Genomic DNA, 27,514 nt, shown 5'->3' with positions numbered 1-27,514 from the left:
GTGGCCTTTCCAGCCATTTCATGGTCCCTTTAATTAACCGGGAATGAAGCCTACGACTCATGAGTATACGATAGGAAGGCGGATCTGTGGTGTCGCCTGTCCTTCCTGCGCACACGTTAGAATGGTAGTAACCAAAACAAAACAAAATGTTCCTCTATGCATTTCTTTCCTGGCAAGAAAATCAGAAAATTTGTATTATCTTCGATTCCACTTCAGGCGCCAGTTTTTTATTCATTTCTTGATTTTTTTCTATTTACAATTATTAAAACGCCTTAACCGCTTATGTGCCGTTATATGCTAAAGCTGCATAATTATGGCGGCTTAGTGCATCTAGTGAAGACGTGTTTCGGCCCGAAGAACCAGTGGACCATCAAACTCAGGAATAATGCGACAGGCTTTAAACTTCAGCGGAACCTGAAAAACGAAGAAAAATAAACACATAAGTGGAAGTATACAGTAAAAGCAGTTTAGTTGTAAGGTAAGGCACCATCATAATAAGGAAGTAATTGTTTCACTGGTATTAATAAAATAGAACTGTTATTATGCACATTTTGCAGCATTCCTTCGTTCTATGCGCAGCGATATAATATATGTGTAATTCAATATTTATCCATGAGCGCGAAATGGGAAAAAAAGTTTCCTGGTGAGAGGCGGTTTGTTTATAGCAGGAGACAGCATACCCCATGAAAAACCGAAGTTCCTTAGCGAAATTCCAACCTGAAATGAACCTTAAATTCCCCTGGCATCCTGCCACAGCTAGTTACCTTCGGTAAGACGTTAAAGATATAGGCAGCAATTTTTGACACCGTACACAAGCTGCCTTCTTAAGCAGTGCAAAGCGAATAATTAGGCTCAACCAGAGATCCGTCCTAACGTATTCAAAAGCTGGATACAACCTTCGACATACCACATATGGGATTCAACATGACCATCCAACACACATCTTCGTATACATGAACTCGACAAAGTGAACTCGACAAAGTGCGTGTAGAGTTGATTATTCGAGGCAAAGAGTGAGCGTTCAAAAGAAAACGCGTGACTAGTTTACTTTCTTCCTCCTTTTTTTTAAACTTTCCACCTACAAAGTGATTCGAGTCTACTCTGTCAAATTCACGTAACCATAGCAAAAATCTAAGATGTAATTTTTTGTTGTAGCAGTATAACGGCGGTCACGTGCTACGTCATGGTCGCTAATGGAAATCTTACCTCAGGGGATGACCCCAAAATAATTGAGCAAAACGTATTTGCTGTTTGCATTTGTTGATCAATAGGCCCCCGCCCTACTATCTGCTAGACGTCCTAATTAGCTTAGTTAGGCACAAGCCAGGCATTGTGCCTGAATCGATCCCCGGAAAATGGCGATATTTTTTAAGCTCAGAAGCTTTTCAGAAAGCTTTCTTTCCACTGTAAGGGTGTGGAGGCGGCCAGGTAGATGCTGATGGATAACTACTCCTCATTGAGCACGCAGAGAGTAAGCCCAACTAAAAGGCATGGTTTTCTATGACCAACCCAAAGTAACCAAATGTGTGCAAGTCTGAGTGGCAAGAAAAAGTTATGTAAAGAAGGCTGCCTTGCTTTTGTAACTTGTCTGTAAATATATATATATATATATATATATATATATATATATATATATATATATATATATATATATATATATATATATATATATATATATATATATATATATATATATATATATATGACCTGCTTAGCCTCGCTTAGGCCGGGCTATTTTTCTTCACATGCTTTATTCGTTACCTGCCATGACATGCCTATAGATCATGGTCATAGCATGGCTGGTTGGGGTGTATTTAAAAGAGATTAGAATTTCATTCAACTGGAAACACAATTGCTATACTACCATGGCATTTGATAGAAGATGATGTTCACGAGCATCAGCTACGAATTTCGACAAGTGATGGGCACCACGGAAACGTCTCTAGGACCTCTAAGAGTTCTGAGAGTTCTAATTTCCAATACCAACTCGTACCGGTTGTGCGAGAAGCAGCTACGGCGGCTGAACGGAATCCCCGTGTCTTCAGGATACATGCCAATGAAGAGCTTTAATCACATCCTATTTCAGCACTGATTTTGACCTAAGGCTTTGTTGCACTGAACGCTGTGGCAGCAGTGATGAGATTCGAAACGTTAAGACTATTTCTGTAGCTGAATCTCCAACGCTTACCATTGTTTCCGGACAGGTCTCGAACCTGACGTAGCGCAGAAGTGAAACCAGGGTCGTCTTGACCTGCAACATGCCGAGCCGCATGCCGACGCAGCTCCGCGGACCGGCACCGAAAGGCATGTATGTGAAGGGCCGCACGCTGTCCTTGTTCTCCGGCAGAAACCTATCAAGTAGAGTTGCGTACACGCCTCGAAAGGTAACAGATTTGTTGGCAACTGCATGATACGAGACCTTGTGACTCTTTCTTACGCGTTATATACTTATAAGGAATATAGGTTGAGATATGAAATTTTCAAATCTTGAATTTTGAACTGTATCCGCTGAAACTCGCTCCCTTTTCTCCCCGCTTTCCCTTTCGCAAGGTCCATCATAACTGCGCACTGTCAAATTATCTCCGCGAACTCATGGCTTGGGTCAGCTATGATGCCAAAACACTTTAAGTAGAGTTATCGCTTTTACTTTTACTGCTTAAGAAAGCCAAATAGTCAGGCAGAAATTACGAGGTAACTATTGATAAAAAGTCATCAGTGCCTTTTAACCAGGAAACCAAGCGGCCGCTTTTCGATTTAGACGAAAAGGAACGCGCCCGTGTGCTGTATGATGTCAGTGCACTTTAAAGAACCCCAGGTGGTAGAAATTTCCGGAGGCCTCCACTACGGCGTCTCTCATAGCCTGAGTCGCTTTGGGACGTTAAACCCCACAAACCAACCAAATCAACCAACCAACCACAGGAAATGCGTTAATTGATCATTAGAATAGGCCACTGAGAGCTTACATTCCTTCATTCCTTTAGCTGAAATCTGCTCCACCTTGGGATATGCCGGAAAATACATTGAAATAATTAGATCGCAAACGGTGGTGTTCTCACTATTTCCAAGAAGTCATTACGAGCTAAAGAAAAATAAAAAAAAAATTATCGCCGTTTTCTACCCCTTCAGTGTTGAATGGGCTTCGAGCAGCTGTATTAAGAGCATAAGGGGATATGTTCAAACCCACCAAACATGCCAAACCGCTGACCTGATAATAGCCACGGAATGTGTCAGCTTAGCATTTAGCTAAAATATAGCGCCTGACATACTCGCACATTTATTTACTTTCAGATTTGTTTTATTTCCAATAGTTTCCCTATTCAGAAGGGCGTGAGCTAATCCACACTCGGGAACCCTTCTCTTAAGCAGTGGTATCCACGCAGAACTGTTCGAATCCAGGAAAAGGGGCCTCCAATATACAGCAGGTCATGCGAGGGCCGCAACTACTGTTTACCCGTAAAGTATATATAGTACATATCTACATTAAGTAGCCTTAAACACAGACCGAAAGGAAATGCACTTCATTGATTAGTTAAGTACGCAATGTGTCCTCCGGCTAGTCAGTCTGTGTTGGCAAAGAACTCATCAGCCCAGAGGACGGCAGAGTAATGCGCCGCAGCACTACCTGTACTGCGGCGCTGAACAGCCACAAGGCAAGGAGCAAGTATTTTGTCTGTCCTGTCATGATGCGTATATCTTACACGTAGTCCTTGCAGCAACACTTAGACATACATACCTCTCTGGGTTGTACTTCTCCGGGTCGGGGAAGTATTCGGGGTCGTGGTGAATGCACACCAAGGGTATGTCCACACACATCCCTGGCTTGAACTGGATGCCAGCGACCATCGTTTCTTCAGTGCACAACCGCAACATTCTGCACGAAATAAATTGAGAACAAAGTGGGCAGAAATGATCAAAAATTTTATATTTATTCGATTCGCGATTGTTCTCACAAAGCATTTAACTATGACTCGAAAGGAAAAAAAAGGAAAACTCCTTGAACTCTTTAGCGGTCGAGAATAAACGGTTCGGAAAAGCAAAACAAGAAAAAAAATCCCCGACGCTTTGTTTTGCCTCGCCGACTGTTGGCTTCTTTGCTTTATATGTCATAACGAGGCTTTCATTACAACTTTAATTTTTCGCCTAATGACTTGTGAAGACGTTGTTTCTGGCAGTTTTAAGGAGAAATTCTTTATGATGGCTCACAGTCGCGGCCATGATCCTGTCCGTCGAGCCACGACAAGTGCCACACTTCTTCGCGAGATTCCGATGGATACTGTGAGATTTCGACCGTATCCCCTGGCGACGTCATTGGCCAGTCTACCGTGAGGAAGATAGTGAAAACTAAATAAATAAATCCTGTCTCCACCAGAAATTGAACTTCCATTCGTTGGATCCCCAGCTGAGTGCTTTAGCCAACTGCGCCACGCCCACAATTTTTTTTTCTTTATTGCATGGAAGTACTTCAAGCCCGATTTAACCAGGTCACATCCCGCAACCTGTCCTACACAGTCACACCAGCATCAAGCTCTTTTGGCCACACATAAAAATTTCTGGATACATATACATGCATCAAGTAAGGGTAACCAGGCAGGAGGTCGATCCTGCGCAGCATATACACCCTGCACCAGGATCGTGAAACGCACATGATAATTCTCTTTGTCTACCATGAGGATAATCGTAGCAATCACAATGACTCTGCAATTAATGATAATGACAATTATGACATTAGCAATGATAATAGCGGTGAGTTCAGCTGATAATGATAATGAGAACAAACGTGATGCACCGTGTGCACCAGCAACGTTAGGCTTTCGCATTTTGCACTGTAGATTCCACAGTGCTCTCGGATTTTTAAAACCGTAGGTAGCGTAAGAAAAAATTTGAAGAGTTCAATGCTTCTGAACCGAATATTGAGCGAAAGCAATAGCTGCGGGTGACCAAGCATTCTTCTAATTCTTCTTCTTCTTCTTCTTCTTCCCCAGCCTACACATAAAGCCCCGCTTTAATCAAGCCGTATGAATGTGCCTTAGTGGCCTAGAGGGGTAACGAAATGCTAAGGTCCTGGCAGGCTGATTCTGACAGAACCGTCCCATGTGAAACGAGTGACCCAAGTTGGCAGCTCCTGCCAGCCCACATATAAAGCCCCTCTTTAACCAAGCCGTAAGAACGTGCCTTATTGGCTCTAGGAGTAACGTGAATGGCAGGGTCCTGGTAGGCTGATTCTGACATAACCGTCCCATGTGAAACGAGAGACCCAAGTTGGCAGCTCCTGCCAGCTTGGTGGTCACCACCGGGCCACGCTGATGGCTCAAACTGCGAGCAGTATTGCTTTCGCAATAAAAGGCTCTCGCACACCTTTCTCTCGCCCTATCGATCACGTTCAACGTGAACCAACGATAACACATTTTCAGCATGTTTCACTTCCGCCACTATGGGCGAGGGTGGCACCTCGAGGATCGGTCACAAGCAACAAGCCTGCCCCTACTTATGTTGATGGCCATGAAAGCCATATACAAAGCATATCTCTTGTTGTAAAACGAGCAGTCAAAGCCCAGTTACCACAAAATATACAATTTTTTTCGCTGGTACGTGGACAACAGCAAAAAAGAAAAAGAGCTGCATCATACTAAAGACAAAATCTCAAAACGGTGCCTTCATCTCGCACTTGTTGAATCAGATGCGAGGCTCTTTCAATACAAGGCAGGACATTGCGCCATCGTCGCACATTTGCTTCACCAAGCCCGCAAAAACACATGTGATATAGAATTGATGCGATTCTCACATCGAGTCGGGCGTGGAAACGCGCATCGCTTCTTTGATGCAAGCCTCGAGGTAAGGCATTTCTTGCAGAGCGTCGTACGTTATGCCACCCTGGAAGAGAAATCATCAACTTAGCCGCTTGTGTTAATGGTCTTGTCGGTAAGAAAATGCACGTCAACGTTTGATTTATTTGCATTGACGTGTATTGCATGACGCAAATGTATGCCTGAAGATTCCTTTCTAACATTTGGAAGTGCAATATACAACTAACATTAAGCGGCCCAGTTTGTACACTACTGTTTGCGTTGAAACGCCAGGGAGAAGACTACGGCCGTGCCTCAGTTCGCTTCCAGTCAGCTGCAATTTTATTGATACTTACTGAGCAGTGGTAATCTTTTTAAAAGCTTAATGCTCAAAGTATTTCTGATTTCGTTAACGTTGTAGGGGAACTTCTAGATTAGCTTTGTTTTTCTTTTAGCAGTCGCGATATAACAAGGCAAATAGTTACTTCTGGTCAAGCGGGGCATTACACCTCCACTGACGAATACAGAATCTAAGTTATATAATTCTTCAGGGTTTCAAGCATACTTATTATATAATGAAATTCTAAAAGGTTACCAAGTGCAATGAAGCGCCAGAGCAGAACCAGCGATGCCCGCGCGTAACCAGGGATTCGGGACAGACCAAGCCAGCGCCGCTAAGCCTAGCGGCCTATCATATTTCATTGAGAGCAGATAAATAATTTTCAATGACTGCTTGTACAGAAAACAGCATACATTTTCTCAGGTTAGTTGAAATTTATAGAAGTCCTCCGGAGCATCCGAAGTCAGTAGCGACCCAGGCTTCCGAACGAGCACATTGTTCCCGTGCTGGCCAAACCTTGAACAATAAACTGTACACCGACAGCCTGTCCATCTTTGTCTACCGAGCGGCCGCCTTGCATGACATTGCCGATCGCCGCGGGGTTCTTGTTGCCGCCGGGACATCAGCAGCACCTCAGCCTGCTGCCCGCCCATGCATGGCTCTATCCATTCAAAACGGCGAAGTGCAGCTCCGCACATGCCATACCGCCCCTAGCCCACCCGTGAACAAGCATCCTGAAGGTGAGGCTAACCGCATGCAACACCAACAGGAAGCGGTACAGCACGCGAAGGAAGCCTCTGTTTCCTGAGGGCGGGTGAGTGGAACAGTGAAGTGGTTTAACGTAATCGGCGGCTACGGCTTCATCCACCGTACTGACACTAGCGAGGACATTTTTGTCCACCGCACCACGTTACAACACTCGCGTAAACTTCGCCGCATCCGGAAAGGGCAGGAGGTTGAATATGAAGTGATTCCAGGAGAAAAAAAAACTCACTGCTGCCAATGTCAGTGTGCTAGATGTGAAGGCCGAGTAGAAACGTCATCAGTTCGTCGGGAAAGAACGAGCCCACACCTACAGGTGCACGCAGGGAAGCTGTGCACAGCACGGTGCTTCCATTGGAAGCGGTGGCAGCAGCAACAAGTATTGCGGTGCAGCTTCTTTAATCTCTGTCACCACTGTGGATGCCTCACGAGAGAAGTTCCAGATCGAGGAGAACGATCTGATACCGCGCAAGGAGAGCAAGCCAACAGCAAGTAACTGGCACTGGAGAAACTTTCAGGTGCATGCCTCTCAACAAGGCCTTGGCGGAACGCCCAAGTGCCAACTAACCAAAGAATCTCGCCCAGAGAGCAACTTGCCACTCACTAAACGAGACAATATGCAAATATTATTTTATACCAACTATACCGGCCTACATTAAGGACACAATTCATTCCCGCAGGGGAGTGTCCAACCGAGAAATTCCGGAGGAAAGCTGTTTAGTCACAATGGACGTAACATCTTTATACACAAATATCCCCCATTCAGACGGCATACGCGCGACAGTGAATGCATGCCTAAAGACGTGCACCTGAATGAGGAAATCCTCTCCACTATTCTTAGCCTAGTGCTTACTCACGATAACTATGAATTTGAGGGAAGGCACTACCTTCAAGTGATGGGAACAAAGATGGTACCGGCCTACACGAATATATTCATAGCGGCCCTCGAAACGCAATTCCTGGACACTCAGTCTTTGAAACCCCTCTCTAAAAGCGTTTTTTGGATGATATATTCCTAATTTGGCCCCACCACGAAGCCAGCCTGTTAACATTTATATAAAATTAAAGCTCATTTCACCGATCCATATCATTCACACACAGCATTTCTAAATCCCTAATTAACTTCTTGGACGTTAAAATACAGAAAAAAAAGGCATCCTGCTTTAAACAACTCTATTCCGGAAATCTACCGACCGCCATCAATACATATATTTCAAAAGCACCCACCCACACCACTGTAAAACTAGCCTACCTTACTCGCAGGCCCATAGATTCCGGGGATCTGCTGTGAACCCATGGACTTTGACCGCCATGCGGAGCAAGTAAAGGCAAATCTTCTACCCCCCCCCCCCCCCCTCCATTGTCGATGTAGCTATTGGGTAAGCTAGAAATAAAATAATCAGTTTCCAAAAATCACAGGAGAGCGACAGGACAATAAACTTCGTTTTTACTCATTCCTAAAACATGCTACAGGTTAATAATAGCCGATGGACCTATCGAAACTTTTCAATATTATCCAGCAAAGCAGTCACTTGTCTCCCATTTCAAACAGCCAGAAACTTAAAGGACAGTATAGGCAAAATCTAAAGCTACCGCCAATACTATTACTAAACCCGATTGTCAACCATGCGGAAAACAACGCTGTAACATTTTCTGCCATGTGCAGGCGGCAAACATTGCAAGAGGTAACTTCTTGGATTTCACTATTCAGATTAAAGAAACATTGAACTGCGACAGTGTCACTGTGGGGTACACACTACGCTGCGGTGTGTGCGGCCTGGAATACATTGGCCAGACGGAAACACCATTGACGTTTAGCTTCAATAACCACAAGGTCCACGTTCACACACTGCCAAATCTCCCTTTTTCTAAGCACCTGTGCCTTCCACACCATACTTTCGAAAGCATTCGGGTCATCCTCCTTCAGTAGGGTTTCTAGACAAGTCGACAAAGTGAACAAAGGGAATTGTACTTAATACACAAATTTCAGACACTGATCCATGTAATTAATGAAACCTTGGATGATTTTTCCTTTCCCAAAGGCCTACCTAACTAAAAGATGAGATAATTATCTCCATATGTCCACTCCTAAGAATATTCCCCTTTTCACACAAGCTCCACTGTTCGTTTCTTAGCTCCTTTACACCCCCCCCCCCCTTCTCTCTCTCTCTCTTTCCCTCAGGCAAGTTCCCTGTCCTACTGCAAACACCTTCACATGGAATATGCGCGGGAAAGACTTGCCGCGAGAATGCCCGGATGCATGATCTGGTTTTGGAACACTGGCCGAACGCTCATTCTATGCCGCGGCGGCACGCTACCACTGTACCGATCATTGGCGCGTCGCGGGGTGGAACAACCGGGTATAAAACACATAACTCTTATATCAACGATTTTGAACACCTGCACAGCTGGGGAGCGGCCAGGTGTGGTATGCACGCTCACGTTATCTTTCTTCGAGTTCGTTCTTGCTTTTTGTGTTTTTTTTTATGTTGTCGTTCTTAACTTTTTGTCAATTTCTGCCTTCTTCCGAAAGAAGCTTGCCCTGCTTTTAATGTCGTCTTTGTGGAAGCACCACGCGCATGTAACATTCGTCGGCTCTCCATCACCGCTACGGTGTCCTCCCTTTTCATTTTCTTGCATTTCTTGCCCTTAATCAACGGAAGCTGACTTGCTTTTCGTCCTTTCTACGTATTCAGCGATGTGTGTTCCTCCAAAGACAGAGAGCTAGAATTCCCCCTCTCCCTCTCTTTACAGTGCACAAGTAAAAGAGGAAGGATAACAAGAAATCAGAAATGTGGGGGTTGGGTAGCGGTGGTTGTTGAAGTGAGTAGTGGTCAATCAGTTGGCGACGTTCGCTGAACAGTGCGAACCCCAGCTACCCCTGTACTCTCGGGTTGTCAAATATAATGAGTTTTAAGGAGACACCACGAGCCGCTGGATTGCCTCGTTACGTCGAAGAGAGAAGAAGGCAACGAAAAGCTGACACACACGCGCGCGCTCACACATGACCATTTTTGGGTTGCAATGAAATTCTTATATTTGGTGGGCAAAGGTCTTCACACAAAGAAAAGAACCTTAGTTTTGTGAGATATGGCATAGTTTTCTCGGAAAAAAAAATCGTTTACTCCTATATATATATATATATATATATATATATATAGGCTTGCGAAAAAGACGTTCTTGGCTGCAGAAGAAATAAATAGCGAAGATCATTAACACTTCATTTATTCTTCGTCGACGTTTCGACCGGGGTCCGGTCTTTTTCAAGACTGTGGTTACATTGCTTGTGTTTCAGTTTTAAAGGTTTGAAAAATTATACAGACGCAGGAAAGAAAGACCACTAACAAAAAAAAAAAAAAACGAGGAGGAGAAGAAAGACGGCCATGAGGGATCTGTTGAATGCTAGGAAAGAGAGGCTGTCTCTCTCTCTCTCTCTATATATATATATATATATATATATATATATATTCAGGATATCACACAACTTTCCTAAATGTCCTGTTTTATTTTATCGAGAGTTTTGGATGGTGGACCGTCCTTCTTCAGGGTAAAATAGAAAAAAAGAAAAAAGAAACACATGACTATTATAGCGCATTCATTGCCGCGATTGTGGTGCTCTCAAACATAGTTTGAGCGAACGAAACCAGCCGCGGCCGTGATTCGTACCTTCTTCCAGTGTGTCTTGTCCTTTCCTCCTTTCTCAGTTTCTCAAATTTACCCTGAATATGGACGACCCACAGATGTAAGCCTTCGTGATCCCTGCGGCCGTCTCACGTGATGGGCTTTGCGCCTACAAGAGTTCAACTTCACTGTGGTGTACAAGAGCGGGCGTCAACACGCCGACGCTGACTGCCTCTCGCTCTTGCCGCTCCCGACGTTGCAATGGCGTAAGCTTTGAAGACTACCTCGCGCCTATATCACTACCGTTTCCTGATCTTCACCAGTTCCGGAATGAACAGCGCAATGACATGACTTTGGGAACGCTCTTTGAAGCTGCTCGTAACGGGATGGCCGTTTTTGTGTTCGCGATGGCTTACTTTATAAGCGGAATTTCACCCCCAGAGTTGCGCGTTGTCTTCTCGTCGCTCCCGAAAATCTCCGAATTCTAATTCTTGAAACAATGCACGATGACGCCACTTCTGTTCACTTGGGTTTTGCCCGGACCCTTCACAGGACGCAGGTAATATTTTACTGGCCAAAAATGCGTCAAGCCATTCAACGCTATGTAGCCAGTTGTGTCCAGTGCCAGCGTTACAAGCTCCCTACATCGCGCTTGCCGGGGTCGCTACATCCTGTCGCACCTCCGACCGCACCTTTCGAGCAAGTGGGCATCGACCTCTTAGGCCATTTTCCATGGCCTTCCAACGGTAACCGATGGATCACTGTGTGTGTCGACCACATCACTCGATATTCAGAGACAGCTGCAGCACCGTCAGCCACTACTTCCGAAGTGTCCAAACTTCTGCGGTTTCTCGCTCTTCGACACGGTCCACCTCGAGTTCTAATCAGTGACCTCGGACGGCAGTTTATTGCTGATGTTATTGAAGAACGTCTTCGCCTCTGTGCATGTGATTTCCATCATTTAACGCTGTATCATTTTCAAACAAACGACCTCATTGAACGCACCAAACGCACTCTCCACTATGCTGGCAATGTACGTCGATTAACACCATAAGAACAAGGATGACATCTTCCCTTTTATCACGTGCGCATATAATACCGCGCAACATGAGGCGACTGTCTACAGTCCGTTCTACCTCCTCTAAGCTCGCGTTCCCCGCAGCTGCCTAGATACTCTCCTACCTTTCACCTTCCACGACGACCTTTCTGTCGCCGCTACTCGTTGCCGAGCTGAAGAAGCTCGCCGCCTTATTCGTCTCCGCATTATTAACAGCCAGGATCGCTCCAAGGAACGTTACGACAACCGACGCCCGCCTGTCTGCTATGCACCTGGTGATTTAGTGTGTCAGTGGATGCCGCTGCATAAGCCTGGGCTATCCCAGAAGCTCCAGTACCACTATACTGGCTCTTTTGTTATGTTGGAGCGTCTGAGTGACCTGAACTATCCCATATCATGCCGCACTCAAAGCGGGCGATGCTCACGAAAGACACAAGTGGTCCGTGCCGCTCGGCCCGAAACGTTTCATCCCAAACAGCCTGTTTCACTCGCCCTAGGGGCTTTGTGAAAAGAGGGGGGGGGGGGGGGGGGGAGTGAATAGGAGGAAAAAAAGGTGGAAGAAATGAGGAAGAAGCGGAAGCTTGTACGCTCGGTTTCTGCAGCTTAGAATAAAAGCCTGGTTACGTACTCAGTACGTAACAATATATATAGTTTAGGATCTCCTTTCTTTCACTCAAATATTTAGTTTACATATCCCATAGCCTGAAAGGACGGTTTGCGTCAGCTCTATGTTCTTTGCTAAATAATGTTTGCGCGAAAGAGCAGCGGGATGACTCAAAGGTACCTTTGATAATGCCGCATCTACTTCGGCAATCACACGGTCTTGGCATTCCGGGTGAAGAGCCAGGTAGTAAGTGGAAAATGCAAGGGCTATCGAGACGCTTTCAACACCGCCGACGAAGAACGCTATGCCCTGGGCTGCTATCTCGTCCAGCGACATTTCTGCAAAGAAATTTTGCAAAACGTATTACAACCGTATAACAAGAACTACGCATGCATCCTTTGATCAGCTACATGATTACTCTTAAACACGTCACACCCATTATCTCACTTTCCAATTAAAACAAGCCCTTATAAACAACATTTCTACGCGCCTTTAACATTCGCAAGAAAAACGTTTAAGGCCTTCATAGGCTAAAGAGTACGCGAACAAGATTTGTGAGTCCGACGAGGGTGTCATTATTGTCTAGAAATGAATTCAATGACGAGCAAAATAATGGTTGTGCACGTTTAGGGGTAAAAAAAATGTCTTTGTGCAAAACTTCGTTCGTATAGAATCAGTAGTTAATTAATTGGAGCCAAAAGTCAAATCGGCGTCAAAATAGCCAAGGACGTCGGTATATTCAGCAGACGTCGAAACACTCACGGAAATAGAACTAATGCAAAAAACGCGCACTAGCGTTGCAAAGCTTTAATGGCAGGCTTTGGCATTGGGTTACAACATCGAAAATAGCCACTAAAGGCTAAAAGAGGAAAACAAATGAGTAAAATAATATCCCTAAGACGTCCGAATAGCCAAGGACGCCGATATTATACATAAACAGATTTCAGAATATTTAGAAGCATAACGGGGTGACTAAATTTCAACGTAGATTCAGGAGAAGACCCCTCATGTAATGTCCCGAATGGGACCTTTGAGGAAAAATAAATAAGACACATGCACACAATTAGTAAAACCCGTGCACGGTTTTGCCACATCATAAATAACGGTAAACAAACAAATGCTTATTCATGGACTTGTACAAAGCATTCGACAAGGTTTCTCACAAAAAGACCATTGTTTTGATTGGATACATTGCTCCAAAATTTCAGCTCGTGCAATGGATATCTGCCTACATTCACGATCGCCATCAATTCATTGTATTCAGTAACGAACACTCTAATGCAGCTTAGGCTGACTCCGGCGTTCCCCAGGCTCAGTTATTGGACCCTTTTTGTATGTATAATATATTAATGATATTGTGCAAGACATACCTGTTAAAATTAAATTTATGCTGATGACTGCGTTCTTTACTCTGACATTTAATGTGCTACGGACTAAATAGTTTTAAATAATGCATTCAGTAAAGTAATTGCTTGGTGAAACAGTTGGGAAATGCATGTAAATTTTGAGAAATCTATATATGAAACTAACTCGAAAAAAGTAACTATATAATTTCAGTACTGCTACAAAAAAAAAACATAAGAAAAGAAGTTTCTCATCATAAGTATTTACACAAGGAATAAACTTAACCGGAATATGCCTGTAGATTAAGCTATAGGTAATGCTAACACAATATTATTTTTTTTTTCGAAGGACACTTAAACTTTTCACTCCTAGAGTTCGGCTACTTGCAAATAAACCCATCGTAGTTCCAATACTCGATTATGCTGCCATCATCTGGGACCCGTACACGAAAACTAATATCAATAAAATTGAAGGTGTGCAAAAAAAGCCGTTCGCTTCGTATGTAATACCTTCTGGAAAGCATCTGCAAGCGTACGAACAAGAGCACGTTTTTAGTTTCATTAGTTAACATATATCGAGTGTCGCGTCAATTTCTGTATTAAAAAATTAACGAACATTGCAAAGTAGATTTTGCAAACTTAATATCATTTTCATCAGGATATGCCACAAGACAGCGTCATAATCGCACAAAAACCCCTTTTCGCACAAATAATAACATTTTTAAGTACTAATTTTTCCCAAGAAATGTCACTGAGTGGAATCTACTGAGCAGCGGTCAAGTTCTTCAGCCATCTTGAAATTATTTGAATGCCATCTGTAGGTCCTCTGTAGGTTCTTGTCAAGACATGTGTTACTGGGCTTGATGTTATCTTGTTTCGTGCTCTTGAAACCTACGGTATTTTTTTATTTATCTCCGTCTCATCAATGGTATTCTTTATGTATTCCCACCCTTCTAAAACCCCTCCACGGATTGCAGCATGTATAAATAAATAAATATAGTGTGCCGGCATCAAAACAGCCACGGACGTCGAAATTGTGCAAATTATGTCAAATTTGCGCAAAACATGTGCAAAAACTTTGCAAAGCTTTATGTCAGGCCTCGTCACTGCGTTACACCATCGCAAGCAGTCACTCAAGAGTAAAAGAGGGAAAAAATAGTAAAAGCGAAAAACAGTAAATATAGTAAAAGAAGAGACAAACAACTAAAACAGGAAAATAAATGAGTAAAAACAAAAAAAGAGAGAGAGAAAACGATAAAAAAAGAGCAAAAAAAAAAGTAAACGCGTGAAGAAACGACAAAGGAGTGCAAAGAGTCGCGGGAATGGATTTCGCCTCACATCACTTAAAAGAGATTTAAGTAACCTCAACGAATTTTTTCATTTCATTTCGAGCAGCAGAAATGACGCAGTTATTCTGCCTTCAGCAGTTTATTTAAATTATTGAGTTTAAACGGGATAGAAAGAAAATGTAAGTGCTCATAATGGGCAAAAAAAGAAAAGGTGGCAAAGCCAAATCGAACCGCCACCATTCCCGTCACAAGCTGCGAGTGGTGGGTGCCCTGCACGACGGAGCAGCTTTGTTGTTGTTGTTTTTTTAGTATGGCATGGGATATCAGTCAGGCTGGGGGGTTAAATGCCTTTCATACACGAGTAAAGCATAACCATGCCGGCACATCCGCCTGCACATCAAAGCGGCTGGAACCGTCGCGCCAGAGCAGTTCTTATTCCGCGATGGCGATTTCGAATTCCCCTGGTCAATCAGGCTAGATTGCGTATATTCCGCTGGTTGTTAAGAGTAAAAAAGAGACGTATAGCTCAATTTGCCGACCAGAGCCGAAACTCGTCGGAAGTTGTAATTGGCGTTGTCGTCACTTCCGGAGATTGCGGGATTTTTTAGACTGTTTTATAGTAATTTAAGAAATATCGGTAGACATCACTCGGAATCCCCGTTGTTTTTTTGGTGCGCATATATCGTAGTGCATGTATTAAAAACATGTACTGCGTTAAAAGCGCACGAAAGCAAGTTGCCGATTACTGCGCCCCCGCGCCTTTTTATCAATCGCAACGAATTTTGGAGCTAGGATAACTTGCGGAAGCGGTTCGGCATTATTTCTGCCGTGCACTATGCATGTTCCGCTGGTAGACCAAGGCTGATTCGCTCTGTAGATGCTTAGATCACTCTGTCCTGATTCGGGCGCCCAGCTCCAACCGACCAGCAGAAATCGCCGTTATAATGTAAGGTGAGATCTAATACGGGGTTTTACATACTACCGTCTGACAACTCCTAAGGCGCTGACCAATTGTTACATAACAGTTGATGTTTCAGAACCCCCATGAGTTCCTTGGTCACAATAAACCTGCAGGGGTTCTGAAACTTAAATGACGGTTTTTGACAATTGGATTAGCAAGCCAGGAATTGTTCTATATAAAGCGAAACCTCAATGTCAATCGGCGAAACACGGAGGAACATTCGTCCACTGCGCCAGCACATGTAATCGTCTCGCGTACCATGGAGTTGACAGCTGCCAGACAATGCATTGCGGCATATTTTTTTTAATTAAGACTAATATTTAGCGTCACTAAACAGCACTCTTGCATACCACTACCAGTTAGCTCTGCTACTTTCCTCAGCTGTTTATTAGCAGGAATTGACACTGCCAATGGGAATACTGAGGAGCAAATAATTAGGGCCGTTACTAAGAAACAGTGCGTATTGTCCATGCAGCATTTATATCGCCCCAAATTTGAGAGTATTCAGGCATTCCATAAGTTTTATTTACGTTCTACACGTTCTATTCACGTTTTATCCACGTTCTGCGTTAAGAGATATGAGGCGTGCAGAGTGGGTCAGGGAAATAACTCGAGTCAATGACATTCTAGTGGAAATAAGAAGAAGAAATGGACATGGGCAGGGCATGTAGTGCGAAGAGAGGGTAACCGATGCATGCTTAGGATAACAAATTGGATTTCGAGGGAAGGAAAGCGCAGCAGAGGGCTACAGAAAGTTAGGTGGGCAGATGAGGTTAAGAAGTTCGCAGGGGTCAAGTGGATGCAGCTAGCACAGAACCGTGTTAATTGGAGAAATATGGGAGAGGCATTCGCCCTGCAGTTGGCATAATTCGGCTGATGATTGTCTAATAGTCACACTCATCTTCATCAACGAAGTTACTTTCGATGCAAACCAAATGCCTCTCTCCGTATACTAGCCGAAAGTAAAATGTTTCTAAATATGATAATAATGAATAAAATAACGCGAAGGGAGCGTTAAAAAAACAGTGCTATATGGCACAAAGTGTTTTTGACAGTGAAGGTCGGTCAAAGAGAATAGACGAATAATTAAGTGTCTGATCTCACTCTTTCTTTCAGCATTCTCAGATTTGGGTTCTCCAGCTCGCTCCCAGTCATAATCTGCATTCATGAATACTTGAAGGAAGTCGTCTTCTTCCTGAAAAGAGTGAGCGAAATGCGGAGCACGTGATAGGCCGAAGTTAACAATTTACCTAACAAGTGGTTCGGTACTCTGCAGAAATTCTCCTACCCCTGTAAGCTGTTGTAAGCAAGCAATAAATATCAAATATGCATGCGCCATGCTGTGTTCACGACGACACTCAATGTTTAATGAAGGAAATGCCAGCATTTATCTCTACAGTAACGACGGCTGAAGTGCTGCGTGAGCTTTATGCCCTCTTCTTCCTCGTGCGCTGGCTGAAATCTGTACAAATTGCGTTTGTTGCCATAAATTCTTTCCTTCTTATTTTATGCTTAAGGGCCGAAAAATCCGGATAGTGTCTGAACTCAAAAACTGCTCGTCCTTCTTTGAAGTGCTCAGCTCCTTAAAGTCACACAGTAATAATTTATTGTGCATAAACAACCTGAAATCACCTACCTTATTTTTGGACTCCCTTTCTTCTATCAAATGTGAAACAAATGCTCTGAACACATCTGTGCTCGCTTTCGTTGGATAATCAGGCTGCAATGCCTTGTACACTCTTGGCATGAGGACTGCAGCAATAAAACCAAAAAGTAGAATCTTCGTTATTTGTTTCTCTTTGGTGGAAACTCTTGTTCAGACCATTCTATTTTATTTCAAGCTTCATATATATTTGATATGAAGGAAACGAGAAGTCTTTAAAATCAAAGCGCCAATGAAAACAAGAAAACCAAGTGATAAAAGGAAAGCAAGAAATACCAAGAAACACCCATACAAATCAAAGAAGCCTTCTCCCACATCGTCACCCATCATGACCTTCTTTCTTCTCTCCTTCCCCTTCCCCAGTGCAGAGTAGCAGGCCAGATTTGAATTATTCGGGCCAACCTCTCTGCCTTTTCCTTTCAATAAATCCATCTAAAGAAGCCAACGGTCTCAGTTGCGTCAATGCCCATAGGTTTATTTCATATGTATTCCATACCAAGAACCTCGTAACTCCGCCCTTACTTGCTGAACACGCATTTGCAAAACTTCATTGTCCACAAGGTTGCAAGCAATACGAAGTTTTGAAAGAAATTGCTCGCATGTGCTTGTCTGAGACATTCTTGCTGGAGGTGCCCTCTTAAAATCAGTTATACAGTTTCCATTGCTGAAATTCGGTATAAGACAATTCTTCAAAACACTGTAGAGATTAAGCTTTATCCCAAAAACTACGAAATACCTGTACAGTGATCTAAGCATATATTTGTATGCTATTCAAACATACATGCAAAATTCAACAAAGGGGACTTAAGGCGGAAATTCGCGGCAGCGAAGGTTGCATCAATCTCTGCACACTGAAGTAATTAATATGAAAGCATGCGACTTACATTCTTTAATCCAACTGTTCCTTTAGATTTTACTGCACTTCTGTGCGTCTAATAGTCTTAATTGGCTTGTTCGTTATTGATTAGAATTTGCCATACTGGCGGATACAATATATTCCTTTTATTAGGCCGTCGCAATATTGACATCTGTTCAATTTTCTTACAGAACAATGACGCACTCAACGTCTCAAGGACGGGAAAATATTAAAGTACAAACTTAAAGGTTGCCCAGTTTCAAAATTGCTGTTACAAGTATATAATTTTGGAGCGATCACTCTATGCATTACGTACGTGGTTCAAATTACCTTGCGATACAACAATTGTGAATTGAAAGCTTTAATGGCTTCAATTCAGTGTTTCAATAGTTGATTCCCACATAAATCAAATATTGAAACCGTGAAAGTGGTACTTCCCCGAGAGGAATTCAGCGAGTACTCACACAGCATCAGAGCTTTCCATCCTGCCGTGTTCACGTATATGCCCTCAAGACATCTAATAAGTGGATGATTGGGGTCATTCTTGCTGTCTAATTCAATACTGTAATTCAAAGCAGCTGTAGTATCGAGAGCCGTGTAGCTGATCAATCTGCAAAAAAAAAAAAAAGAAAACTTTTTTTTTTTTTTTTTTTACACGCCACCTCTTCTGTCCATGCTACGAATTTGGTTTCCTGAAGAACTGTGAATATCGTTAAAAGAGACCAATATTGTTTTTCGAAGGACACTTCAATTGGCTCAATTTGTCTTCATAACGACACATATAATGCCTCTACACTGCGTTCAGAAACCGCTCCTGAGCAGAGTTTTGCCGATTTGTACCCGAGACAGCACGTGGCGCATCATTGACCCATTCACTCTTCAACCTTTTTTTGCACCGCACAGTGACTTTGGTTACTGTGGTCCGGCTTAACACATCATTTTGCTATAGCTATGAGTCCTGGCCTCACAGTTACCTCCTAAATTACTTCATAAGAACGAAGCACAAAACTTAATATGTCTTGTTTTACAAACATGAGTCTTAGAAAAGCTACCGCTTGTTGTAGGGTCCACGCTAGAAGACGATCACCAGAGCCAACGATACGTTAAACTAAGATGGGCTCTAACCGCAGCCGTGGCCTAGTGGTTAGAGCGCCCGTCTCGGCTGCGGGAGGTGGTTAGTTCGGAACCCACCGCCGGACACCCACCGGTAAAAATGGGGACAAGCGTCCCCCGGCCTGGCGCTCGGCTTTTCCAGGGGTTTGCGTTTGGGAGAAGCTCCGTAAACCCCTGAAATCCAAAGGATGGCTTCTTTATCCACGAAGTACAATAACCCATTTACTTACTGTCTGAACTATTGTTAATTGCTAATTACTATTCATAGTAATGCAGAAAACGATGAATGCGACCTTCCTGTTTTTCAGTTTAAGCAGTACGTGGCGAAAAAGCAGGCCAGCACCGATACTTACTCGCCGAAGTTCACAGGCTCGTGTTTGTTGGCTGCGTCAACGATGCGAGTGGTCAGTTTCTCGGCGATGGTTTTGACCTTCATCACGATCTGAAATGGGCGCTCTTTTAGACAATTAAAAGCTCATTTAATTGTCTTTCGCTGCGTAAGAATGCGGTAATAAGAGACGCATTTCCCAGTGAACGAGAATACAGAGAGCACTAATTGGTGCTTTCGTGCTATGAAGGCGAAAGCATGACTTTTGTCACCCCCGCGGCGGCTCAGAGGACGCTCAGCTGCTGAGCCAGAGCATCCCAGAGCACCCGGGTTCAAACCTGGCCACGGCGGCCGCGTTTTGGATCACAGTGAAATGCAAACAGCCTTCCTGTGCTTTGCGATACCTGTGCGTGTTAGAGATTCTCAGGTGGCCTGAATTATTTCGCAGCCCTCCACTATGGCACCTTGACCTTTCCGTCTTTCTTACTCCTTTTACGCGCCTCATTTTCATCAAGGTGCGGCTCAGTTTCCACCTATAAGTGAGGCGAATATGGCTACATTTCTTTAAAACCAATTTTAATTTTTTTTTTATTTTCGTTTTCATTTGAAGTTTATTCTTAGTTTCCTTATACAGAAACTAAAGGACCCCGAAAAAAAGGTGCGTACTTGACCTGACCAGGTTCAGAGCCTGGAACTTGAATTTATGTGCTGTTGGTTGGAATGTCTGTCGCGCGCTAGCATCTAAGTTCACTGAAGAAGAGTGCTGTGCGCAACTGGAAATTGTGTGATATTACCCGGAACAATCTGACTACATCGTCACAATTTTGATGCTACAAATGTGGAAACTGAAGCCTCATCAATGGGTGGCAGTTATGCCGTTCGAGCTAGTGGCGAGTAGGAGCTCGTAGAAGGAGGTGGCGCTAGGCCTTCTCGGGTTGGGTAAAACATAGGCATTCGTCGGTTACGGTGGGGTCCGATGACGGTGCTGGCGACGCCATATTTGTGGGACCACTGGTCGGCCTCAACAACAACGTTCGTTGAGGGGAATTTCGTCTGACGGGAAAGCAAGGCTCGCTTTAATACCAAGTGAAGTTATTTGGACACCATGGGAGAAGCGGCTTGAGGTTCAATACAGGTGAACGAAATTCAAGTATTTTGCGCTATTCTTTATCGTCGTTATCGTCACTGATGATTTTAAGCAAGCATTTCATTCCTGGTTTCCAAATATCAAACTGAAATCTTAGAATTTATTTCCGTCCTGCTGCGATAATTGCTTTGCCGCACATTATACCAGTTCGAAATTTATGCAAAGCCTCCTTGCGTTATCTCGCAAGTTTTTATCATATGACAACTATCGGTCAATTTCTTGCTTTTTCCAGCTGCCATTGCGCCAACGCTGATTTTCTCTTCAGTAGCGACCATCTATTTGAATATTAAACCAAACCTCTAATACATAGAACAATATAAGAGGCGAAAAAATATTACATACAGAATGAGTCCACGCATGCAAAATCCTTCAGCTTAACGAAACTTCATCCGAACGGTAAAAGGAAACATTGGCCATGCAGATTTCACTGCTGTTTCATTGGAGAAATTTTCCCTCATAAGGCGCTTACCGTTCTTAGCCTCGTGGCTGTCAGCGCCGGTGTAAATATGCTCCTTGATTTCTTCCACTCGTCGCCTGAGAGATTAAAAATGGACTTCTGCCAGATGTCACTTCCGAAACGCTGGCTCTCCTGCAGAAGTGAGAAAAGCCATTATACAGGAGTGGTATTAACCAGCATTGCTCTTTTTATTTTTATTTTTGCCTGTTAGCTTCACAATTTCTACATGGTTTTTCACACATGGGACCAATTGCTTTCATTCTTATACGAGAGCTGCCCTCGCTCATGGAAAGCTTAACATTTCTAGTTACATTTCCAACTTCGTATTTACCTAGGTCAAGTGTAGAAGCGGAGCAGATGGAACTTTATGAAGTCGACGACATTGAAAGCACAGCGCGAGATAGCTTTGCAGTTGGAACTTGATGACGACGATGTTTACTAGGCAGCGCGAGAATGTGTTGCAGCTTTACACGAGGCGTGACTAGCTGCGGCGAAAGCATATAGTGCTGTCGTGCCTGGGCCCGACAATGAAGAGGAAGATGTTTGCTGTAAAGCGCGAGAATTCAAAGAAACAATTGCGCTGTCCAATTCTTGTCCGATCCTTTTGTGTGGATTTGTGCAATTTATGTTATTTGCTAAACAATAACAACCACAACAACCACTATTGATCTTGATGCTTGTGCATTGGAGGAGTAGAGTTAACGTTCTAAAACCTGCAGCACATTTAGGAAGTTGGTCAAATTCGAAGTATTTGCAAGAGTACGTAACGGTCCCTTTCGGTTTCGGTTTGAAGCTAGGCTTTCAAGGTTAGACTTCGGGCAAAAGTAGGCGAAATCCATGACTGGGAAGCTTAGCGGAGGCACACTATAAAACATTTTGGGGCCGCTTAGCGTATCTTAAGGTAGCAGTGTAATAGCAGCGTGTCTGTGTCCACTGAGCACGAATAGAAATCGATGAAGACGAAGACATGAAATGGACAGCGCTTGAGAGGGGCTGTAAAACACAGGGTGATCGCTTACAGCGAGAGATACGGGATTCCGTACCCGGCTGCCAAGAAAAATTCCTAGATACAACTGCACTCTGACGGTGTTTTTCGTCTAAGCTCGGCGGATGCTCCATTAGGATTACACTCAAGTCCATTCCGCTAGCCTATTAAAGCTATCGCAGCAAACGAAGTCTCACGATGGTACTTGCACATTGTCATGCCTCATGGAAGGTTGGCCAATGCGATGTGGCTTGCTACGGAAAAGCCTAAATAGGATACTGACGTCCTGGATGCTTATGAATCATGTCTCAGTCCCCTCATGCTTTTCAAGAGTGCGTTGCTGCAGCCAAAATTCGAGGAAATATTTATCTAGCTTTCTATTCAGCCGCCGTCGCCCCGCTGAGAGGTGCAGTCATCATATTCGAAATCAATTGCTCCTTAGAATATTTGTTTCCTCCGTTAAAGTAGGTATTTCAACGTACGTAAATATTCTTGAAGCCCTACTATTAAGCCATACTACTCACAACACCGTTTTGATCTGCAGGTGTAATTACATTTTTTTTTCCACTCTGTAACAGCGGCATAGTTACAGTCTGTCGGGGTGTGTAACAAAATCCTCTGTGGTACCGTAGCTTCCGTTATCACCACCGAAAACTTGCGGGCTTCCTACTGCATGCGCAAGGTGCCTGTCGGAAAAGTGATTTGCCGTAGTAAAGTGACGCAGCAGCCAATCGCTACCGCAATGGCTTCGCATGTTCCCTCATTCCTGGAGGGATGAGGGAACGCCCTGAAGTGGCACAGGGGTGGTTAGAAGGTCGGCTGCTGAAACGAGGTCCCATGTTTAAAGCCCGCGCGCTGTGCGATGCTAGTGCGCGTTAAAAGGACCATGAAGAGATGTTGACTAAGGTTATAAAACGCGCAAGAGCCACAGTTGATATCCCTTCTGTGGTCTCCACAAAGCAAGAATATTTAAACTAGTTTCACTAACATTGGACATATCGACGATCGAATATAAACCTCCTCCTATCCAACCTCACCTCAGCATACTGCGACTCTTAAGGGAAAAAAAAAAAAATACTATCCGGGATCAAGGTCGCCCGCGCACTTGGTTCAATGAGAGAGGGTTCACTAACAAGTCCAGTTTGATGTGAAAAAGAAGGGGGTACGAAGACGTGGTGAGGATTCGCGCTAGTCGATTGCGAGCGAATGTGAAGAAGAACTAAAAACAAAAAAGATATTTGTAAAGTATGCTGTCACCGCAGACCTTTTAAATTTAACTTGAATAATCACACGACCATCTGTACACCGCTATCTCATTAGAACGTGACCATTATAACCTTTTAGGGCGCCTTCAAAAAACCCCAAATGCTTTAAATTACTTCGGAACCCTCCGCAACAGTATTCCTTATAACCTGAGTTGCTTCAAGTCGTTAAAAAAGGCATACCGTATAGGCTCTTGTGGTGCCGTAGTGGAGAACTCCGAGTTAATTTAAAACACCTAGGGTTCTTTGAGGTTGTTTGTGATTGCATTGCTAGGGACACCTTTTGTGTTTTCATTTCGTCGAAACGCGATCGTCTCGGCCCAGACCTAATCCCTCAATTATTTAGGCCCACTTCGTTTTGTGAAAGTTTGCACCCAATCAGTGCGTCGGCTGCAGGAAGCTAAAGGTACACGGCTCCAAACGACAGCGGCGTCCAGGAATTATTCGTAGCTGACTAATGGTTAACCGTCCTTTAGTTAGTCTAGAGGAGGCCTATGCTTATTTCAACGCATTTAATCTTCGAGAGAAGCAATTGTTAGCTCAGAAGTATGAAAAAAAAAAAAAAAAAGGAGTTGGGGGAAGAAACTACTTGTTCAGTCAGAAATCCGTTTTTTTTTTTTCTTTCCTTGCTCAAAGAATCAGTTTTTCATTTTTTAGCTTGCTCCTTCCTCGAATAGAAAATTATAGTAATAAGGAATGAAGGCTTTCATTGACGCAATAATGTAAATAGCTCACCAAGCAAGAGAATGCACGTCAATAGGCCTCATGCGGCACAGAGCTCCCGTCCCAGTCTTACCCGCACGACGCCTGAACGCACACTACAGGCTGTGCGACCAGTCTCGCGTTTTTTCCTAGCCACACAGCCGACAGCACTGGTCTGTTGATGTCGCTGTTGGTTAACCGCGAAAACGCTTCCAATGACCCAAACCACTTCAGCTATCCTATTACAGCGATTACGGCTTGCAAAGAATAATCCCGGACATTAAGGTAGCTTTCTGTTTTACGGAAATTTGAACAAAATTTTACTCCGCATTTTTCTTCAAGACGCGTGCAGGTTTTTTTCATGTGTAACGTGCTCCTTAATCAGAATTCCTTCCTAGGATCAGTTTGATTTTCTATCGATACAAGTATAAGAAAGTGAAACCATGTCCCCAGAGGAGATCGTTTGTCAGCAGTACACATCTTTTATTAGGGCTGCTTCACTGGCACTGAAATGATCTTTGAAGAATTCCTGTTAGATACATAAGAAGAAGGCTTGTCCCTAAGACGAGATGCGATGCCCGATGTGTATGGCGTGGAGGTTCTTTGAAATTTCATTCTTTAAATTAAAAGGGCACGCAAGGAGGGGTCGATCCTTGGCAGGGGGTCCAGCTACTTTTTTCTTTTTCATAGCGGAAAAAGCCACATTAAGACTCAACACACTTTTTAACAAACACTGTTACAATACATAAAAAAATCGAACAGCACCCGCAAGAAATATAGTTAATAAGGACCTACGAAGTAACAGAAGGTAAATCATCACAGACGCCTTATTAAATTGTGGGCTTATAAATAGAGTTGAAACACTCACCGATCGGTCGGAAAAGTTCCGGAATTGCGTGACGAGAACTTCTCGCAGTATCTCGGCGTCTCCCACCATAAGGCTCGGCGCCGGACCTTGGTACGAGCTGTCGGAAGGGTAATCCCTAGTTAAAGATTACTGAACAAAAACTAATTCCGCTGTTTTGCTCTTAGATAAAGTGGAATTTATTGCAATACAGGTTCGTACTGACTGATACTATATAACTTATTGAATCACAGTTTTGAAACATAATGAACAAGTTACTGTCAAACAGAAACCCTATCTGAAATCTTGCATGCACACACTCTCCAGTGTTTACCAATATAATCGATACTATTTGTGGAAGCATAATGGATCAAATCCTGGTTATTTCCTTTTTCGCCGCGCGGATTTGATTTGATTTGATTTGATTTGATTGTGGCCTATTTTATAACATATTTTTGTTGAGAGAATTTTGAGGCGAAATTCTGTGAATAAGTCGTGACTGCCAAAAGTTTCTTGTTTCTTGATACCACGCTGACTGTAATTTCTTGCCCGTTATGGTAGGAGGCCTTTTGCAGGATGTCGAATTCAACGCATTCCTCAGCGATTCAGTAGTAGCAACTTAAAAGTCAGGATCTGTTCAAAGTAGCAAGTAGTGCATTTAAGTAGGATATCATATGCTTAAGTCGCAAAGGAAGTTGCCGCCATAAAAAGTCCCTGTGTTTCTAAAATGATTAACTCTAACCGAATAAATTCGCAATATACTTAAGAAACAAAAAGCTTCTCTCACAGAGCATTCGACAGTGAAAAGTGACCTCATGTTTCTGAAGTGCACGAGTGGCAATGACACACTGATATTAGTTATCTATGAAATGTACGAATGTTAGGGTGTGGTACACTTACCCATAAACACGACCATAGCGTTTGTAGTAACGGAGAAGCACCTCATTTAGTGGCTGGAATTGAAAGCAAGGAATAAAAATCCGCCAAATATTTGTTCAAAATATCCACTCCTACATATCTGAGTAAATTATTACAGTGCTAGAGTGTACAGTCTCCATCAGCGTTCGGCAGAGCGCTCGAGCGGCCTATATATATTTCTCTCGATTACAATTGATTAAAAACAATAACCCGTCACCGCTTCCACCTTTTAGATTAAGATCTTCCATCGACGCAGAGCCGACTAAAACAAAAGATCAGGCAAGCTGTTTACTCGCACTTTACACGAAAAACAGGTGCTGGTTTTACAAGACATTTTGGTTATGTGGTTCTCCCTGCCCGAGCGCTCTACACAAGGCTGGTGCATATTTACATCCCTAATAGCAACATTAACATTGTTATTCCTAAATATTGTCCATGTCCTTTCACGCGCATCTCCTCAATACTACACCTAAACTATTATTGTTTATGATGATATGATTTTAGAAAATTGTGTACTGAAGGCTAAATAGATTGCGATATCGTTGAAAACCTTCAAGTTCTCTCAAGTGCAATATATGCTATAATGTAATGCCGTAACCTTCATTTTCATTCTGTAAAAAAGCAGCTTAAGAAAGTGGCTCTTCATATAAGATATCTGCATTTTACCGTAAGCATATCGTTCTCACATCAATATGCCGTTCACACCATTTTGACTTCAAACGTCTTTCATGCACTAAGTAAGTTTTTAATATGAATTCCCTTAAATTTGTTTTTCTTCCCCGAGGCAAGCGTAATTTTATATCTCGCCTTCGTAAAGATGTCATATGAAAAACGGAGATACTGCCATAAAGAAAGGTGTACGATGCCTTTGCCACTCCAGAAGGTGAATGTCTTTCTTACCCACCTAAAACACAATCAGAGAGAACTATTTTACTAAATATCGTTGAATGCCCTATTTCACGACAACATAATTATCACGCGTTAAGGGAGATAGATAGACAGATGTGTTCATTGAATGAAAAAGCATAAAGGTCAGTCCGACATTTTAATATCTGGTCCGCTATTCAGCGCTGGAGGAGGAAATGGGAAAAAAGAGGAACGTTACTGATGAAGATGTGGTGATAGACGGTATGATGCCAATAGACTGGTCCAGTAACTTGTCTGAAAAGTGCGAGTTCAGTCCCGTGTCGCTCATGGAAAAGCAAGGAACCCGCACTGCCTGCACAGCTTTCCATTTGCCCCTAATAAGTCCTTCGAGACAGACTTGCCGTCCAAACTTTTCAAGAAAGTGGCTAGCGTTATCCTTTCGCGCGTATACCCTGTAAACACCACTAATATAGTATGCTGAATGGTCTTCGTGATTGCACAAATGAAACATTCCGAGTATTCTGCCTCTCCAAATAAATGCAATGATTTGCTCGTGAAAGCTACGAGGAGCACGCAAGCATGGTAGCGTGAAATCACACGCGGAACAGAAAA

At 43.3% G+C, this 27,514-nt stretch overlaps 1 protein-coding gene across 1 annotated transcript; it reads right to left on the bottom strand.

The window, feature by feature from the left end:
• Nucleotides 1-26,066, bottom strand: LOC146196817 (cytochrome P450 3A41-like). The gene is made up of 12 exons (XM_084596409.1): nucleotides 26,018-26,066; nucleotides 25,142-25,238; nucleotides 21,337-21,456; nucleotides 19,746-19,834; nucleotides 18,744-18,889; nucleotides 17,397-17,512; nucleotides 16,865-16,955; nucleotides 12,348-12,505; nucleotides 5,783-5,871; nucleotides 3,734-3,871; nucleotides 2,189-2,351; nucleotides 1-414 (listed from the first exon to the last, which is right to left on the bottom strand). The coding sequence occupies exons 2-12, from the start codon at nucleotides 25,208-25,210 to the stop codon at nucleotides 331-333; spliced, it is 1,263 nt and encodes a 420-aa protein (XP_084452535.1). The 5' UTR covers nucleotides 25,211-25,238; nucleotides 26,018-26,066; the 3' UTR covers nucleotides 1-330.
• Nucleotides 26,067-27,514: the final 1,448 nt, after the last annotated feature.

Source organism: Amblyomma maculatum, chromosome 3, assembly GCF_055883805.1.
Source record: "Amblyomma maculatum isolate TAMU_Amacu chromosome 3, ASM5588380v1, whole genome shotgun sequence".
Classification (NCBI taxonomy): domain Eukaryota; kingdom Metazoa; phylum Arthropoda; class Arachnida; order Ixodida; family Ixodidae; genus Amblyomma; species Amblyomma maculatum.
The sequence above is the reverse complement of the archived record's forward strand: the minus strand, read 5'-3'. Positions and strand labels throughout refer to the sequence as shown.